We start from the raw sequence: 19,712 nt of genomic DNA on the forward strand, positions 1-19,712 counted from the left end.
TTAGATGAAAGCTTAGAGCATCTCTAATACTCAGTAGTTGGAATGACTACACTTCCTAGAAGTCAGAGGTAACATGACTAACACAGGATTTATTCCTGTCCATATGTCTAGAAGGGACTACTTTACATATTGATGTTAAATGTTGATGAATCACTTGCAAGTTTTGCAGGTCACTTTAATATTTTGTCTACCATTAAAATTTGAAATATTTAAAATCAAAACATAAATTCAGAAAGTCAGGGAAATGTTTTTTAACTGAGTACATTAAAAAGTTGTGTTTACATGTGTCAGATCTTTGATCGGATCTATTGTGCTGTTCAAAACCATAGCAGCATATGAAGGGCAAAATCTATGTGAAGTATCTTTGATGCTCATTGAGGTGCCTCATTCACTGTTACAGTGATAATTTACCGTTACCACAAGATTCTGTTAATATCCTATTTAATGCAAGAGGAAATAATTTCAGAAAACTTTGTGATCGTTTTGACTTTGCCTCTTGGGGATTTTTTTCTCTCCCCTCCCTGTAATGTTTATATTTATCTTGCAGAATCAGGATCACTGAGATCAGTGCTTAATAAAGAATCCCATTCACCCTTTGGATTAGATTCCTTCAACTCCAGTACAAAGGTTTCCCCGCTAACCCCAAAGCTGTTTAATAGCCTCTTGTTGGGCCCAGTGACATCTAGCAACAAAGCTGAAGGCTCCAGCCTCAGAGATCTGCTACACACAGGGCCAGGAAAGCTTCCTCAGGTCCCATCAGACACAGGAATCCCCTTTCCTCCAGTCTTTTCTGCAGCTTCTACGGTAAATAATTTTGTATTCCTTCAATGATGTCTGTTCTAGGGAAGGATTTTCATCTGGATGTTTTAATCATATTCTACTCTTGAATGTTGAAACAAATGTAATGCCTCACCAAAACTCACCACCCCACAAATTTGTAGAGAATTTTCATGCTAATTTTTAGTTTTAGTGTACTACTGCTGAGGAGAGGCTGTTCTCTTCAAGAGACCAAGAAAGTGGGTTAAATACAGCCTATAACTTGTTTTTGTGTAAATACAGCCTATAACTTGATAATCAGAGTCCCTGCTAAGTTGACATTAAATTTCACATCTTTAAAAATATTGTAAGAGCATACCACAGAAAAAAAGACAAAAACTTCAGAGTAAACCAGTTCCTTAAACTTATGTATACTTGAAAGGCATTTGAGCTAGAATATACTTGGCCAGGATCTGCTGCTCCACCTGCAACACTACAAATCTATGGGGCCTGATGGGATAAATCCAAGAATCTTCAGAGAGCTGCTGATGTCATCAAAAAGCCTCTCTCAATGAGTTTCATGTGGTCTTGGGAGTCTGGAGTGGTCCCAGCTGACTGGAAGCTGGCAAAGGTTGTCCTGATTTCCTAAAAGGGCAAAAAGCAGTACCATGGAAACCACAGGTGTGTCAGTCTCACTTAAGTGTCCAGTAAAATAATGGAAAATATTATTCTGGGAAGTATTTGAAAACATCTGGAATACAATGCAGTCACTGGTCACTGCAGTGTGGGTGGAAAGTCCTACTTGTTGAATGTGATTTCCTTCTATGATGGCACCACCTCATTCATCGGGGAAAGCCAGAAAGATGACATCTTTCTGGAAGTAAATTTTTGATGATGTCTCTCTAAATATCCTTCTGGACAAAATGTCCAGCAGACAGCTGAATAGCCACATTTGGACAACATGCTCAGGCACAGGGTGCGATTCTTAGCCTGTCCTGTGGAGGGCCAGGAGTTGGACTGGATGATTCTGATGGGTCGCTTCCAACTTAGCATTTTCTATGGTTCTGTGATCCTGTGAGTTTAAGGTGTAGTTGCCATTTCTGAATGCCTTTTCTGGAATAAGGATACTTAAATCCATTTTGGAAGAAATAGCTTTGAAAAAAAACCTGAACAAATCAATGCTATTTGGAGTGGTTAGAAACATTTTGTTTGAGGAGAAGGATAAATTCTGTGGAATTTATCAACACTTATCTCTTTTTGGTGAATACTTTCTCCAAAAGCTTAGGCAGATAGAGTAAGAAGGAAGTTGAAATGGCTTGTCTCATAGTGGATTTTTTTTTAAACTCTCTGACAGGCAGGCCAGCACCTCGATAATAGTTCATGTTGGTTGGTTTTGGGAGAGGGAACTGTACATGAAAATATGATGCTGCTACAGGAAAGTGAATCCAAGAATACTTCTGTCTGTCATCACTGAGTACAGGCAAAGAAATTGTGGTCACTTGTGTTAAAGCAACTTATTCCTTCAAGGCTTAAGATAGCCTGTCTGAACTTGTATCCCTGTCCTGGCAACTCTACGCTTTGTCTCACCACATCTAATCAGATGTATTGTGTAATGTGTTTTTTCACTTTCCTGGCTTCTGATCTTCACTGAGTAACTTAGATTTAAAGAACTTATGGAGAACTCTGGTACATCTCCTGACTTGAATGTCTGGATGCTTCATATAGAATGAACAAAACAGACCTGAGAAACAAGTGTGTTACTCAAATTGAGAGAAGCAAGACTGCTGCTCATGGAGAGAATCATCTTGATCTTTCTGGAGCATTGATAGTTTGTTGTGAAGAATAATAAGCATTATCTTTAATAATTAAGCTGCATATTATCTATCTTACAGCCTCTAGCAAGTCAGAGTAATGGTACATTTTTAAGACCATCCAAAGCGGATGATGTTATGATCTAGTCTTATTTGGGTAAGATGGGCTGTAGAAAACTAACATAATTCCAGGCAGCAGTAGAGAGTGGAATCAGACTAGCAGTGAGGTAGTGCCTGTTAAAGGAGCCCAGGGTCCCGGAGGACAACAAGCTGCACCTGGCCCAGCACTGCACACCTGCAACTGCAAAGGTAAACAGTCCTGGGCTGTATCAGGAAGCATACAGCTGAAGCACATCAAGGAATGTGGTTATTTCATTCAGCTCCTGTCAGATTACACCTGGAACGCTTTCCAGTTTTGGTTTCCCCGGGTGAAGATGACAGTGAAGAATTTTATGGGATCCAGTGAAGGGCCATAAAGAATGATTAAGGCATTGGAGAGCTTGACACATTTAGAAAGGTTCTAGTAAATGGTTCTCTTCATCCTAGAGAAGAGAATGCTTTGGGGATCTGATCAATCTTATAATTTCTAAAAGGTGTTTGTAGGGAATATGGAGGTACTCATTTCATAAAGATGCATGGTTAATAGGGCAAGGGGCAATACAAGTTTCTTTTAGGAGAAATTCTATCTGGATCTAAGGAAAAATTCTCCCTTTGCATTCAAAGAGTGGAATAGGCTGCCGTAAGAAGTGAATTAATCTCCTTTCCTGTCAAGTTAAAGTTGACATGACCCAGCCCAGGGGAACAAAACCTAGTTTCAACAGAAATTTACACCAGATGATCTCTAGAACTTCAGTTGGACCGAGACTCTTCTACAATTCCATAAGTATTTTTTACTGAATTAATATATTCAGTAATGAATAATGTTGTGTTTTAGATTGATAGCTCTATATATGGTGAACTTTTTATCTATTGAACTTTAGTTTTTAAGATGATGGCAGTTTTTGGGAGGGAGGAGAGAGTGGTGTTGATTGGTTTGAACCAGAGAGTCTCTCTACTAGTGGTTCCACTAACATACAGGAAGCACTTTCTCCTTTCTCTGTCCATGTTTACTTAGTGTTCACATATGTGAACAGCTTATGTGTCCCAAGGTTGAATTGACTTCCTTAGTAATGGAATGAGGAAAATGGGGAAATGGAGTTTAGATATTAATGAAGTTGGGAAAACTATGAACTATTTTTACAATCAAAGTAAAGTTTTCTATTTTATGTCTGCATAATATTTTTATAGGTAGTGTTTAGCTGGTTATTTTAACCTCTACCATTGTAAAACAAGAGCCGTAGCCATTTCTGTTCAGTTCTGTTGGATACATGTCTGTCTCTGAGCCAGTTTGTTTCTGATGCATGTTTTCCTGGTAGCAAGGTGTCTGTGCTAAAGTCTGAAGGAGAGCAGATATACCTTAATACTTATACTGTTGCAAGACTAAACTTACCTCTGGATTTACGTCTTATAGGGGGTCAAAGGTAAAGCCAGCCTGCCAAACTTCTTGGACCATATCATTGCTTCTGTGGTGGAAAATAAGAAGACGTCTGATGCTGCAAAACGAGCTAGTAATTTAGCTGACACACAGAAGGAGGTGAAGGAAATGGTAATGGGATTAAATGTGCTGGATCCACACACTTCCCACTCTTGGCTGTGTGATGGTAGACTTCTTTGCCTTCATGATCCCAGCAATAAAAACAACTGGAAGATCTTCAGGGAATGCTGGAAACAAGGCCAGGTGGGTGATAAGTATCCAACCCTTATTGCTTGTTAGTGTCCTGAAATTGCAGTCTGTACATTGGTAAAAGCAGTCTCTTCAAACTTTGGCTCCTGAGTGAATATGGTGAATGAATATTTCAACTATAGCTTTATAAAGAGGGGACACAGCAGCCCTGTTCACTTTATGCCATATTTATTTGGGTCCACGTCCTCTTGCATGTTGAGCTTTTCTCAGCTTACCATCATGAGAGTGTTTGCTGTGACAGCCTTTTTAGTTGCAGTGTGCTTTGGGCTGAATGTCCTCTGCTCTACTACAGCCCAGTAGAGAATCCACTCTGATTTCCTGAGTGCACCTTAGCATCTGCTCCACACTCGATGCTTTATAGCCTCAGGGAAAGATGCGTTTTCTTCCAGCTACAGTGTGTACAAGAGTGAAAATGCTGCATGCAATAATCTACTGAATTTTGGATGTACTTGATAGAGTGTCTCACCCTGAGCCCTACAGCCAGTGGGAACCCAAGTATGGTTGTGGACTCAGCAACTCATGCATGGAGCACTCTTGTGGGTTGTCTGAGGTGCCATCAAGCAGTTAGGCCTTCAGACAACAGACTATACCTTAGACCTGCTCTCAGCACAGCCACTTTTTCAGATGTCAGTCTGTAGTGCTGCAGCTTAGACTTCTCCAGAGGGACAGTAAGATCAGCCTGGTCTGACAACCTGAATCTTAAAAAATGGATGAGTAATTGCTGCTGCAAAGAAGTGTACCCACAGCTCTAACGGAGGATAATGGCCATTGCCATTCAAACTGTATTTTTGGCACTTGGTTCTGCAGCTGCCTCTGACACAGTTACCTTCACTAACTACTCAGAATTGAGGCCATTAGTGCTAGACCATTAGGTCCATCATCATCTTTTCTGGAGAAGTGCTTGTTGTCAGATAGTTCATGTTACAGTCCTAATGCGCTTGGCAGTCATATTCCATGCTTATTTGTGGTTTTTCACAAGACACTGAGGTGTGGTGGAGGAACAGGCTGCATATACCTCTTTTGGCACTCAGAGTCTACTCCTGACAGTAGAGTACTTCTCATTTAAATGTAGTCCCATGGAACTGCACATTCTCTGGGTTGCCTGGGCACAAGCACAGCTAGCACATAGCTGCGAGAACTGCAAAGATGGCTGTTGTGCCACAGGCCTCATTTCTGTTCATGATTCCTCTGGCCAGCTCCTAATAGTTGGAGGAAGGTACTGTGCAGCACACCCTTGCTTGTCTGACTAGAAACTTCACTGCCAGCTTCCGACTAAGTGCGGTTGCTTTCCTGTCCTGACTTTTTTGGGATACATGGGAATCTCTTTTTTTTTAAATTTATTTTATTTTTCATCCTGTTATATTTTTCTGATTTATGAGAGATTTCAGATCATTCTTTTGCAGTGCTGTGGTGTCCATCATCTTTTCTAAGAGCTTCTTAGTTTCTGGTTAGCATACTTTGATAATTTTCTCAACTCTTTCTGTTGGGAAATACTACTGCCTCTCCTAGGAGGATCTTAAACATCTTGGGAATGCCTACAAAAAATGTGCTTGTCAGTTTCTTTGCCAATGAGACTGGTTAATCACCATGTGCAACATGCTGTTTGTGACCCTGGGGTTCTTGACTGGCAATAAGTCTTGAGAGACTGCTTAGGGAGTCTAGAGATGTGATTATGAATCTTGTGTCCAATGTGTAGCTTGCAGAATGCAGCACCATCCAAGCTGGTGTACAACCTGAGACTCTGGCTGCAATTGCCATGCTCGTGTACCTGTACAATAGCAGGTACTTTGTCACCTGCTATTTTAGCCTTTGCCCCAAGGTATGCTATTGATGCTTCTGGATCATTTTAGCATTCAGAGGACCCCTTGAATAGGAACAGACTGGGAAAGTCCTTTGCTCATTCAGCAGTCCTCAAGGTGGTGTTGCAGTCAATGGAGTTTCCTGTTGAAATGAGAAAAGGAATTGAACAACCTCCCTTGTTCCTACATAAGAGAGAGCATGTGACCCAGACAGGTGTTACTGTCTCAACAAGGGTATTTTAAAAATAATTTTTTCAAGCAGAGACTCTCTGAAGAAACTGTTCTCTGTCACTGTACTTCCTTGGCTTACATCCTCCTGTACATCCCAGCTGCACCTTTAAAAGTGAAGTGAAAGAACATTAATTCTACCACTATTTCCTAAATCCCCTTCCTGTTTGGTGTTTTGGGAAAAGTTACTTGGAAAAAAACCCTTAGCCACCCTCCCCAGCACAATAACGCTGTACACTAGGTCTGTGCCATATGAAGATGTTGGATATGATGGCATCCGAAATTGTTAAAAGAGAAAATTCTTTTCCCTTAATGCTTAGATAATAATGACACTCTTTCAGTGTCACTCAAAAGCAGCAACATTTTTTGAGTCCTTCATCTTAGAAATTGTCAGAAACTAGTTAAACTTCGTCTTATCCCAGAATTCACTGAGGCCGTAAGAGTAATTCTTGAAGTTGTTTTTAAAGAGCATTTTTTTCTCCTGAAAATGGTTTTTGCTCATCTGTTAGGATATACTGTTAGGATCCTCATCATATAGCAACATGGTATTTTCTGACTTTTTCTGACTTTCCATGTTAGGATTTCTCTTTTTTGAGACACTGAAAATATGATATGGTACTGGAGCTTTTTGTTTTGATTTGGGTTTTTTTGTAATTTTTATCTCCCTGTAGTTTGAGAGCAGATTTGGCAGGAGATGTCTACCACGCAAGTCCACTGTCATTTTATCTTGGAGCCCTATCTGTGTTATTCACTAGAGAGAATAATTTTTTCTTCCATTGCAAATTTGCTGCTTAATAGCTAGAAGGGTTCTACTAATTTAAGCAATTTGGTTGTTTTGGGGTTTCTTTTAATTGCTGTTTACAAGTGGTCAGGTGAATGCAGTGGGGATCAAAATGTCATTATTTTTTCGCACTGAAGACAGCTGGTTTAGCTATCACCTTAAAGTCTACCAGGCAATGCTTTCTACACATCCTGTGAAAGGTACTGTGAAAAGTTATTTTACTCATAGGTGATCCCTAGTGTTTGTTGTAGAATATGCCTGAACTTTTTAATTGCCCTAATGTTACCATTTTTGCTGGCATGAGAGTATATTCAGATTTGAGATTGCTGTATTTGGTTTGTTATCTTAAGGAGGTTTGCTGCTTGTCAGGGTGTCACGTTTGGGACATAGTGGGAAGACTACCAAAGCTTATCTGTCCCTCAAACATGTGCCCTCTGCTGCTTTTCCATATTGGCACTCAGAGTACTACTGGGAGACCGGGAGAGTATCCAAAGTGGCTGTATGGCTCTGGAAGTGTTAATCAAGGCCGTGGAGCCCTCATGGTTTTCTTACTCCTGCCAGTGAAGGGTAGGGGAGTGGACAGATCCTGCATGTCAACTATGGTTTGCACAGCCAGTTTTAGCCAAGAGGGTTTTGTGATCATGGGAACCTTTTTGAGGATTGAGGGTTGTGTGGAAGAGATAGGATCCATCTAAGCAAAAAATAGAAAAAAAAAAAATAAGGATCTTTGCCAACAGGCTGGCTAACCTTATGAGAAAAGCTATAAGCAGGAACAAGGGATGGAGAGATGGAGAATATGACCAGTGATATCAAGGAAGGAATTGATTGATTTGGCAAGCAAGCAGTGTGAGGTGATGTGAACAGGGATAATCCCTTACTCAAGAAACAGAGGATGAAAGATGTCCACCTCAAGTATATGCATGTAAGTAAGGATCTGTGTGCATCACAGCATTGTGAAGAAAGTTCTCACACTGTTTCTGGGAAATTAACATGACTAGATGTCTTTCTGAAGTACCTGTACGCTAATGCATGCAGCACATTGAACAAAGAGGAGGAATTAGTGTGCAGTTGCACAGCCGTGATCTCATTGGTATGACAAAGTGGTGAGATAGCTCATGCAGCTGTAGTATGGGAAGGAATAGGTAGAGGCTGTTCAGGAAGGACAACACAGGAATGACAAGCCAGGAAAGTAAGCAGGGAGCATTGCTGTTTTTGTGAGGAAGAACCTAGAATGCTTGAAATTGTGTAGGAACTGATGATGAGCCATCCAAGAACTTAGGGGCCAGGATTATTGAGCAGCAATTATGGACAACATTATGGCAAGTATCTGCTGCAGACCAGCTGACCGTAAAAATGGGATAAGGCCTTAAAAAACTGGAGGAAGCCCTGTGTTCACATTTCCTGGGCCTCATGGGACCACCCTGATACCTGCTGGAGGAACAACACAACAGGTCACAAGCAGTCCTGAAGTTTTCTGAAGTGCGTTCATTCTCAGAACATTGATGTCAATGTTCTGAGACAGCTGCTGGGGAAGGGCACTTGTTCTGGACCTTGTGCTTTCACACAAGGAAGAACTGGTGGTTGATGTGGAGATATGGGGCACCTTTGCCTGCAGTGACTAATAGATGGTGGCATTCAGATCAAGATTCTGAGAGGAGGGAGCAAAACAAAAAATCATGATCACAAATTTGGGCTTTGGGAGAGCAGGCTTTTGCCTTTTCAGATACTTGCTTGGAAGAATCCCATGGGGATATGGTCGTGAAGAGAAAAGGAGCTCGGGAATACTGGTTGAATCATGCTTAACCTGCCTTGTAGCCTTCTGTGATGATATGACTAGCTTGGTACATGAAAGGAAGTAGTGGATGTTTTTTGTCTTAACTTTAATAAAGGTTTTTTACACTGTCATAATATCATCAAAGTGACTTGGTAAGTGAACAGTGTGATGGACTTAAAACTGACTGAAATGCCATGTGTGAGAGCACTATCACTAGTGGTATATCATCAGTCACTTCTGCAGTGAGTAGTACTTGTCATGTCATTAGTGGCCTAGATGGGGTAGGGTTCATACGCCCTTAGCAAGTTTACAGGCAATACAAAACTAGGAGGAATGACTGATACAGCAGATGGGTTCTGCTGCTATTCAGAGGGTCTGAACAGGCTGGAGAATTGGACCGAGAAGAATCTAGTGATGTTCAGCAGGGGAAAATGTAATGTCCTGTACATCAAGGAAGTATAACATCCTACAGCAGCTGCTAAGAAGCAACCATTTGGAAGGTAGCTTTGCCTGGAAGAATCTTGGGGTCCCAGTGGGCAAGGGAGTGACTGTGAGCCAAGAATGTGTCCTCACGACAAAGAGGGTTGTCAGCAAGTCAAAGGAAGTGATGGTTCCTCTTACTGTGTTCAGTTCTGGGCTCCCCAATGAGAAGGAGGGGAGGGGGAACCCCAGTGAAGGGTCACAAAGATGATGAAGGGACTAGAGCATCACTTAGCTGAAGAGAGACTGAACAAGTTAGGACTGTTCAGCCTAGAGAAAAAGAGGCTCAGGAGAGTGTGGGGAGGAAATCTTAAGAGGGAGCCAGGCTCTTCTTGTCAGTGCCCACTGACAGGAGAAGTGGGAGTGGGTGCAGAAAGTTCAGCCTCAATACAAGAAAATAGTCTTTTTTGATGTGAGGGTAGTCTAAATGTTTCTGTGTTGTTTTTTTATTTTTCATTCCCCTATTCCCCTGAAATTCACAGGAGTAAAGTAAACAACCCCTTTTTGTTTTCTTAAATCTCACTCATCTGAAGTTGAGGTTTCATTGCTGCCTTCTATAACTTAATGGCTGTGTTGTATTGTATTTGAAAACCAAGGCCATTCCCATTATCCCCAGACTTGGGATTTTTACATTCATTTCTGGATGTAAAAATAGTTGTCCTCATTTAGGGACTAAAATCAAAACTAGGCCTTTTAGAGGCTATTGGACAATACAAAAGAAGCAGCAGTTAGTTACTGGAGTGTGTTTAAGCAGCATAACTTTGAAGTTGCTTGTATATAGCTCTGTCGGTATCTTTGCCTAGCACACTGATATTACATCTAGGGTCACGTGTGCTTCTCAGGGTTGTGCTAAGCTCTTCATGTGAATAAACCAAGACCCACCATCACTATACATTGTTAATGTATAGGGCACAGCTTGGAATTAATTCAAACTTGCATAGCCATGGGAACTGCCATTTGAACATAGGTAGCAGTTACAAAAGTAAAGCTTTTTGGGTGGGAATAGTTCATGTGCAAGTTCACTTTATACCCTCTTCATTTTCTCTCAAGTTTGGTAACTCTTTTGAGATGGCAGGGTGAGAGGAAGTGAGAAAGTTTTGGCAGTGTTGGGAGGTTTGTCTGGTATAACTTTTCCAATTGTCAGTTTAGCAAATACTTTGAGGTTAATTTAATTAATTAATTAATTAAAGCATTTTAAATGCTTTTATGGGGAGAGGCCACTGAAATAGCTGTTTGGAATACATGTACATCATTAGCGTAAGCATCTCAAAACCCCTTTTGCTAGTGAGCAGCCTTTTTTCCACTACTTGGTTTTGTCCTACAGAGTTAATGTTGATCTGTGATTATACATAAATAACAAGTGAAATAGTTAAACAATTCATATTAAAATACTAAAATTTCACATGAGAAGGCTTTACTACAAATGCTGTTTCTAGTGGTAGTTGCATGTGTGCCTAAGAAAAAGGTCAGGTGGTGGGATTCTACACCTACTCTACTGCCACAGGTGGATTGACCCTGTCTGGCTGCCAGACCCCTCTACCCAGCTGCTTTCTCACTCCCCCTTCTCAACATAATATGGGAAGAAAGTCAGGTGAAGAAGTTTCTGGGTCAAGATAAAGCCAGGGAGGTCCCTTAGGGATTGCTATCATGGGCAAAAGAGGTTTAATTTGTGATAAAGGAGTTGAATTTATTGCAAATTAAAAATAGAGTAGGCTGGAAGAGAAGAAAGACAAATCAGTAAACACCTTACCTCTCCCCACCCACTTCAACTTTTTCCTAAAGACTCAACTTTACTCTCTTATCTCTGACTATTCTACCTCCTTCCTGCAGGGTGGATGATGGGGGTTGTGGTCAGTTCACAACACAGTGTCTGCTGCCCTTTCCTCCTCACACTTTCCTGCTGCTTCCTCTGTGTGGAGTTCCTCTCGCAGGATAGTGTCCTTCACAAATGGCTCTAACATGAGTTGTCTCCATGGGCTGCTCCAGTGTGGGTCCCCAGTGGGTAGTTTTTGCCAGAAAGTTTGCTTATAAGTGGGATTCTCCCTACGGCTTCTGCCAGAACCTGCTCCAGCATGGGCTCTCCATGGACTTCCTCCAGCAAATATCCCTCTGCTCCAGTGGATCCTCTGTAGACTGCAGGTGGATCTCTGGTTCACCGTGGTCCTCTACAGGTTGCAGGGAACAGCCTGCCTCACCATGCTCTTCAATGGGCTGCGAGCACCTCCTCCATCACTGACCTTGGTGTATGCAGAGCTGTTTCTCTCCCTCCCTCCTGCCTGCCATCCGTGTGTTGTGTGTCCCCCTGTCTCTCTCTCTCTCTCTCTCTCTCTCTCTCACACACACACAGGCGCGCATGCGTTAGCTGTGGAGAACTTTTTACCCTTTCTCATTATTACAGAGAATGCTACCAGCATCAGTTGTGGGCTCAGCTTTTGCCAGTGATGGGTCTGTTGAGCCTGGTTTGGACTCATCTGTGTCCACCATGGGGCAGCTCCCAGCCTCCTCTGACAAAGCTTATACCTGCTGCCAACACCTTGCCATGGAGACCTAATGCACTTACCTTGGCAAGTCTAATCCAACGCCACTTCTAAGGCAACTGCACATGGCATGGAACTGAAGTTTGCTTTGACTCTGGTTATTTGCTTGATGCACAAAAGCCAGACATGATGAAAACAGATTTGTGGTGTCTTTTATATGGTGGTAGCAGGAGTCTTGGCTCTCTTAAGAAAGTTTGGCTGCATATATAAGATAATTGGTTATGGTGGAGTAAGCATTGATCTTTGTATTCTCAGCCCGTGCTGGTATCTGGTGTCCATAAGAAGTTGAAGTCAGAACTTTGGAAACCAGAAGCTTTCAGCCTGGAATTTGGAGATCAAGATGTAGATTTGGTGAACTGCAGGAACTGTGCCATAATTTCAGACGTGAAAGTGCGTGACTTCTGGGATGGCTTTGAGATAATATCTAGTAAGTAATATTTATGGCTGACTAGTTTAACTGAGCAGTCTGTCTTGTTATCTTCAACTCTTAATTTTCCACCTATTTTCCTAAAAAATAAATGAAGAAAAAATCTGAATACCTATCAGTCTCATCCAAAGAAGCCATTGCTCCTTATATGTAGCACACCCTGGAAAATGCTTTATTGGTGGGGATTAGGGCAGGACTGTCCAAGAGAACTGTCTGTACTGCAGTGTGTTGGTGTGTGTAACTTTCATGTGTCAAACTTTCATGGGAAACTGCCTGTTTGTTTGTTTTAACTTTTCCCAGTGAAATTAATCCTCAGTTACCATTTTTAAGTAAGTAAGTAATGTGTCTACCTTTGCTCTCCTTTCAACCTCAGTTTTTATTGTAAAACTAAAGGGAACCTGCTCTCCTAAAACAGATGGAGACTTTCGATATGAAAATTTGGATTTGGTGGAATACATCAGTCAAGTAAATCTGACATACAAATGCAAATTTATATCTATTATGAATAGCAATGCTATATGTGTGCCTCACATGATAACACATTATTTAATGCTCAAGGTCTTTGAGAAAACCTTCTGTCAAGTGTGGATGGGGAAACTAACTAACTAAAATTTCTGAGGACATTATAGGTCAGGTTAAAGAGCTTCTGACAAGCTGAGTGCTCCATTTTAGATTGTATTTACCTAGATCTGAGTGGTCTTGTAGTTACAGGTGTAAATTCATTGCAGTATTGCTGATTTTCGAGTTGTGTATAAAATGTTTTCTGTATTTATTGCTGTGTGCATATTGCAGAAACGGTGAAGTGTTGGATGACTTAATGGAATGTTCATTCAACAGTCAACGAAATTATAGATTTGCAGACCAAGAATATTCCTTTCCTAGTAATTTTCCAATCAATAAACTCCCTGCTTTTGACTTGTTTTTTTATATGGTTAGTACAGAGTGTTGTATTTTGTACTGTTAAATTTCATACTGGTTTTGTTATTAATCAGAATAAATGGCCTTGGAGGATATAATGGTGTGGTCTTTGTGTATTAACAGTAACTGGGAAAGTTCACAAACTCTTCACTTTTGTGCTGGGGTGATGAATGAAAATAGTGAATTTGTATGGGTCGAGTTATCTTTGAGAAATGTTACTTGCAGTTTGTCTCCAGACAGATATGCTTCTTTCAGCAAAATCACCTTTGACTTTTCTTTTAGACAAAGCCTTTACCATACTATACATGAGAAATATTAATTACCTAGGTTGGAAAACCTTATCACTCATGATAGTTTCTTTTAAATACATTTTATTTAGAGTTTCTTCAGCCATGTTCAGTCCCCAGTATAGAGGAATATTATTTGCTGCTAGTCCAGATATTTCACATTCTAATTCTTATGAAAACTGTTGGTATATTTCCTAATGTCTCTGACTTCTCTGCATAACATGAATTCTAAATTTTTTAAATATGTGGCTGGCTCCCACCCTCACATTAAGTTATCAAGGAGCTGTAGAACAGCCACTGACTTTGGAGGTGTTATTGAGATTATTCTATATGATACTTTAATTAATTTCAATCTTCTGCTGTTTCTTTTAATATTTTTGGGCTCAAAGTGGACTTTTGTTTTGATCCTTCTTACATCTGCTTTTCTTTGCTGGTATTTTCTGGGGTTTGTCCAGTTTCATGTAATTTGTCACATCTGTGTGTTATCATCCAAGTAGTTCTTCACTCCGTCCTTTCTGAATAGCCTCCCTACAAACTGCTTCTTGTTTAGATCAAAGATCCTTCACAAATTCAAAATCTTGAATATGGGAAGTTGTGAAACATCTTGAAATTCAAGTCCTTGAGCTTTTCAGTTCGCTCACCTCTCTAAAATCTGTAGCTTATCAAAGTTTATCTTTAAATCAGTCACTTTTGTCACTACATATCTGCAGTTCTTAATTCCTTTTAATTTCAATAAAATATTTTTTTATGTTGCAAACTCAGACTGTCTTCTGTAGCCTGATGATATGTAACACAGATGTGATTCACAAATCTCCAAGTCCTAATTTCTTAGATATGCTTTCTTTTCCGATGCTGTCAGGAGCTCTGCTAGATCAGTTTGGCTGACAATTCTCAGTAAGGTAGGAAGCAGTGAAGGGTGTTACTCTCTGGGCAAATGGGGATGCTAAATTCTTAAGACTGCTGTACACCTAGTTTTTTAATTGGTGGCTTCATGTAGAGTTGTGAAAAATCTGGTAGAAGAATGAGCTATGTTTTTCTCTGAATGTTACAGTGAGTTCTCTGCTACTTGTGTACCACTTCCAGATAGATTCTCTTAGCCCTAAGATCTGAGGTAGAACAGCAGTTGTTATGGTCAGTACTGTCAGAGCATATATCCACTGTTGCATACGTAATGCCATCTTTCTATGTTGCTCATTTTCTGTTTCCAGTCAGGACTTGTGTAAAACTCCTAAAGTGAAGAACAAATGTTTGGTTTTGGCACTCTGCTAATTTGAGTTCCTCCAGCAAATAAGAAATAAAGAAATCTAAAGGCTGTCTTCCTTTGTGACCACCTGCTCTTTAGCTTTTTTGAATGTAGTGTACGATGGTTTCTTGCTTTACACTGAAGTTAGGACTGATTTCAGAACAAGAACCAATAACTTTAATTTTATAGAAGTACCACTTCTCTTGAAATTAACTATAACCTCCCATAAACTTTGGTAAAAGGAGTAAGGAAGAATGTTTTCGAAAGGCTTTTGAAGCTGAATAAAAACTATTCTGAGACTTAGCAGCTGTGCAAGATCTGTCAAACTTCTGCTGTCAGTGATTATATCTGTGCATGTATACTTATATAGTTGTTAAACTGTTGTTTATCATACTATGATATTGCTTGGAAGCCCAAAACAAAACCAGGATCCATTTTGCTGTGCATTGTGAGAGGTACAAAAACCCTTGCAGCTTTAAAAAGGTAGTGGGCTGTGGTAAAAAGATACTGCATGAAGAAATCTTAATTTGTTTCTTGCAGAACGGCTCAGGTCAGATGATGGTCAGCCAATGGTACTAAAGTTAAAGGATTGGCCTCCAGGGGAGGACTTCAGAGATATGATGCCTACAAGGTAAGTAACCTTTAGTATCAGTGCTGACAGGACAGCTGTAGGTGCTACAGGAGGACAACCTGCCTTTGTCTGTCTTTATTCTCTAGGTTTGAGGACTTGATGGAAAATCTTCCTCTTCCTGAATATACCAAGAGAGATGGCAGACTGAATTTGGCTTCTAGGCTGCCAAGCTACTTTGTCCGTCCTGACTTGGGTCCTAAAATGTACAATGCATATGGTATGTGAGTATAGGTCTGCAGATACTGGTTTTTGTGACTCTTTATTACACTTAGGGCAAATACAAGGCTGTGGCATTACACAAGGCTGTGACTGTGGCAAAACACAGTGCTTATCCTAGAGCCTGCTGTTTCTTCTTTTTCATTTAATCCTGCAAAACTATTCTTACATTAGCTCTCTCTCTGTCAGATGTGCCCTTTTCTGCCTTGTGTATCCAAGAGATGTACATACAGTAAGTTAGGTTTGCAAACAATTATTGATACATATAACAGGCATCATACCAGTACAGGGTTCAAGGAAAAGTTAGTATGTTTTTGAGAGCAACTGAAGTATTTAAGAGGAAAATTACTCACCTTCTGGGGACTTTGACCTGTTTCTGATCTGTTATGATAGGTACTGTTCAGTGAGTTGAGTTCCTAACTTCAGAAGCTTGTATTTTAAACAGAAAATAGATAAATACGATGGTAGTCCTGAAAACTCTTGTGGGCACACACTTCCGTTACTGTTTGCTGATACAAAGATTTTATTTTTTTTTTATATTCTGGTTCCATGCCATGTTCCTTGCTAGACATGGTTAAGCAGAGGTAGAAAGAGAGGGTGCTATTGAAAGGCCAGAGGAAAAAAAAGGGAACGTGTTAATAAGAAGGTCAAAGAGTTAAGAAGCAAACATTTGAAATCTTTCTCCATTACCTACAGTCACTTGAGAGAGACATAAGTTCCTTCAATGTGCAAAGGTACAAGCACTTGAGTCTGCAGGTGTTTCTCCTTACTGAATTGTAATCTGAATTGTTAATGATGAGTTGATCACTAACTGCTGTGAATTCAGCTGGTCATGGATTTTACAGCTAGTATGAGAAAATAAAAAATGGCTGGAGGCTTATACTTCTAACAGACCATTGACTTGCTGCACACAGTAGGATGCTAATGCCATTTAAAGCAGTTCTCTCTTGCCTTCAAGCATAGGAAGACTTGCTTTGTGCTTTTGATAGCTAAGTTCTCTAGTACAGGCTGTATAAAAGACTCTCAAAGAGAAAATTGTAAAGTACAAGTTACGGCTTTGGTGTTAAAATGCTTGTTTTCTCATGACTTGGGTAAGGTTTGCTTCTGTTTTCCTGTAAAATAAAAATACTAGTTATCAGTAAACTTTTTACTTACGCTACACGTGACATGAATATACCTGTTTCAGTTGCTCTTTGACTTTGTTTTCTGCTCTCATTGCCGTACAAAGTTAGCTGTTTAAACAGGTTTTTCAGCTAGGTTATTTCTATAAGAGATTAGTCACAGAATTTTATTTTATTTTGCACTCTGTTATAGGCTTAATTACTGCAGAAGACAGACGAGTTGGTACCACAAACCTGCACTTGGATGTGTCTGATGCTGTTAACGTCATGGTGTATGTTGGGATTCCCATTGGGGAAGGGAGCCATGATGATGGTAATGCTTAAGGAAAGCTGTTTTCTGTACACTAAAAATCAATTGTGTTTGTAAAAAGAGTATCTTTTATTGTTTAAGCTTGTAATTTCTATGATACATAATTCAAATATACAAGACAGTTTGCAACATTTGCAGCACATAATTAAAAGTGCAGTAATGCTTCATTAGTTTCCAACTGTGGGAGCAGCAGAGTTTTGTACCTAGAAATTAGGTACATTCCTGAAGAAAAGAGAAGAAAGAGTAGCTTACTCCCCTTTCTTCTCCTTGTGTTTAAATAATTGTATCTTAGTTTAAATTCAAGACTGAGCTTTGTGAACGGAGCTTTTTTAGCTGTCAATTGACACATTCACTGAATTCTGTGAAGCTTGATGAGCTTAGGAAGGGCACTATATGATCAGTTGCAGTGTGACTGAATTTAGTAGCTCAAAATGCTCTTTCCTCTTCTCTGTGTCAAAACATGAGCAGTTCTTACATGGATTCCCCTTTCAGAGGTTCTGAAAACAATTGATGAGGGAGATGCTGATGATGTAACAAAGCAGCGAATCCATGAAGGAAGAGAGAAACCTGGAGCATTGTGGCACATCTATGCTGCCAAGGATGCTGAAAAGATACGGGAACTTCTCCGGAAGGTATGCTAGTTGCAAAGAAAGCTTAAGCTTACAGGGTTCCTTGACTAGCTTGCTTATAGCAGCTGAACGATTCAAATTGCTATCAACATCAAGTGTGTAGGTATTGCACTTCTGTCTTTGAGGGCACTGATAGTTAGTATGTTCACAGTTTTGCTGCCTGGTCTGGAATCTTCATACTAATGCATGTTGCTGTTTAAGACCTAAATGACCTTGATGAAAATCATGTTCTACCTTGAAATAGTTTGTTAAATTTTTAGATACAGACCATTTTGTGAGCCAGCAATATCAAGGTGCTGTGTCATGGTTTCCTTCCACCCCATATCTTGGCCCTAGGTTGGAGAAGAACAAGGCCAAGAAAATCCTCCAGATCATGACCCCATTCATGACCAAAGCTGGTACTTGGACCAGACCTTACGTAAGAGACTATATGATGAGTATGGTGTGCAAGGCTGGGCAATAGTGCAGTTCCTTGGTGATGCCGTGTTCATTCCTGCAGGTGCTCCCCATCAGGTAACTATACCAACTACAGGCCATATTGACAGATAGAATTGAATTGGAGGCACAACAGCTGCAGTTTTAAAATAACTGGTAATTAATATTGCATACTTAAGATTTCTTTTTCTACATATGCAGTTCTTACATTACTAAAAATCTGAATGATGTGTACATAACTGATGAAATTACAGGGGGAAAAAACTGGGACGAATGGAGGGAAAGCATTTCTATGTAGTGAAACTTCAGCCAAGCAAACCAAATTCAGAGGTTAAGAGAACTCACTTTAGGGAACACTGATATATATGGGAGAACAGGAAACCTGTTAGATGTCGTGTATGTTGTTCTCATTTTACTATTAGATACAACTCTGTCAGTTTCTGGTTTCGATAAGTAAATGTAGCAGACCCTAAATATTTGGGGGGTTGTCTGGGGGTTTGGTTTTTGTTGTTTATTGTTGATGTTTCTTTTGGGTGTTGAGGTTTTATTTGTTTTGTTTTGTATGGTTTGTATTGTCTTTATATATCAGTCATTTGGTATGGATTTTTAGGTCCATAATTTGTACAGCTGCATTAAAGTGGCAGAAGATTTTGTATCTCCCGAACACGTGAAGCACTGCTTCCGTCTGACCCAGGAGTTCAGGCATCTGTCTAATACTCATACAAACCATGAGGATAAACTGCAGGTAACCTTTTTATGTCAGTAAACATTAAATACATCCTGTGTTTGGCCAGCTTACTTCAGTACTAGAAATATATCTCTAAGGAAAGAGTAACGACTTCCCACAAATCTGGAGGTTCTCATTTGATAGGTATGTTACTTAAAATAAAGTACTTCTGTCTACAGTATTATGTAAACAAAAATTAGTAATAGACATTTGCATTTCCAGAGAACTTTCCCCCATTAGATTAATGCACACATTGGTGTTAATAAGCTTTTGAATGGCTGAATCCTAATGACAGCAGAGCAGACCAGAAGAAAAAAAAATCTTAAAAAGGAAAGAGCGGTGCTTTGTTTTGAAGAGAGATGGTTTTTTTGACCAAGTACTCTTATATTTGTTTCTTTATTGCCTAAAGGAAAACTCTGAAAGCGAATGGCTTAATTAAGTCAGGGATATGGTTTAGTGATGGACTTGACATTGTTAGGTGTGTGGTTGGATTCGATGATCTTAAAGGTCTTATCCAACATATGTTAGTCCTAAAATTAAATGTGATTTGGTTTGAGGAACCATGACTGCTTCAACTAATAATTATGCACAGAACATAATAGATACACAAGGACACTTGATGTAAGACAGTAAGTTGTACGGAAAGAAGGCCATAGGATATTGTGTTGGATTTTGTCTAATGCTTCTGAAGCAACTTTAGTAACTGCTCTGTTTGCAGATTTTGTTGTCAGCATTTTTTGTGTATCAGTAATTACACGTATGTGAAAGGAAGGAGGGTGGAGATCTGAAGAATGATTGTCCTCATCAAAGTACGGTCAC

At 40.0% G+C, this 19,712-nt stretch overlaps 1 protein-coding gene across 3 annotated transcripts in view; it reads left to right on the top strand.

Annotated features, from left to right (window-relative positions):
• The window catches only part of KDM3B (lysine demethylase 3B), a 47,462-nt gene that overhangs the window by 25,228 nt on the left and 2,522 nt on the right, over window positions 1-19,712 (top strand). Inside the window, exons 15-23 of one of the 3 annotated variants that reach the window (XM_063169143.1) lie at window positions 548-804; window positions 4,078-4,344; window positions 12,205-12,376; window positions 15,365-15,455; window positions 15,542-15,672; window positions 16,986-17,105; window positions 17,571-17,734; window positions 18,068-18,244; window positions 18,777-18,911. In XM_063169143.1, coding sequence (XP_063025213.1) covers window positions 548-804; window positions 4,078-4,344; window positions 12,205-12,376; window positions 15,365-15,455; window positions 15,542-15,672; window positions 16,986-17,105; window positions 17,571-17,734; window positions 18,068-18,244; window positions 18,777-18,911 — 1,514 coding nt within the window. Of the gene's footprint in view, window positions 1-547; window positions 805-4,077; window positions 4,345-12,204; window positions 12,377-15,364; window positions 15,456-15,541; window positions 15,673-16,985; window positions 17,106-17,570; window positions 17,735-18,067; window positions 18,323-18,776; window positions 18,912-19,712 lie in introns of those variants that run through there. The other 2 variants (XM_063169144.1, XM_063169145.1) reach the window with 2 other exon arrangements.

This window comes from Melospiza melodia, chromosome 14 (assembly GCF_035770615.1).
Source record: "Melospiza melodia melodia isolate bMelMel2 chromosome 14, bMelMel2.pri, whole genome shotgun sequence".
NCBI lineage: Eukaryota > Metazoa > Chordata > Aves > Passeriformes > Passerellidae > Melospiza > Melospiza melodia.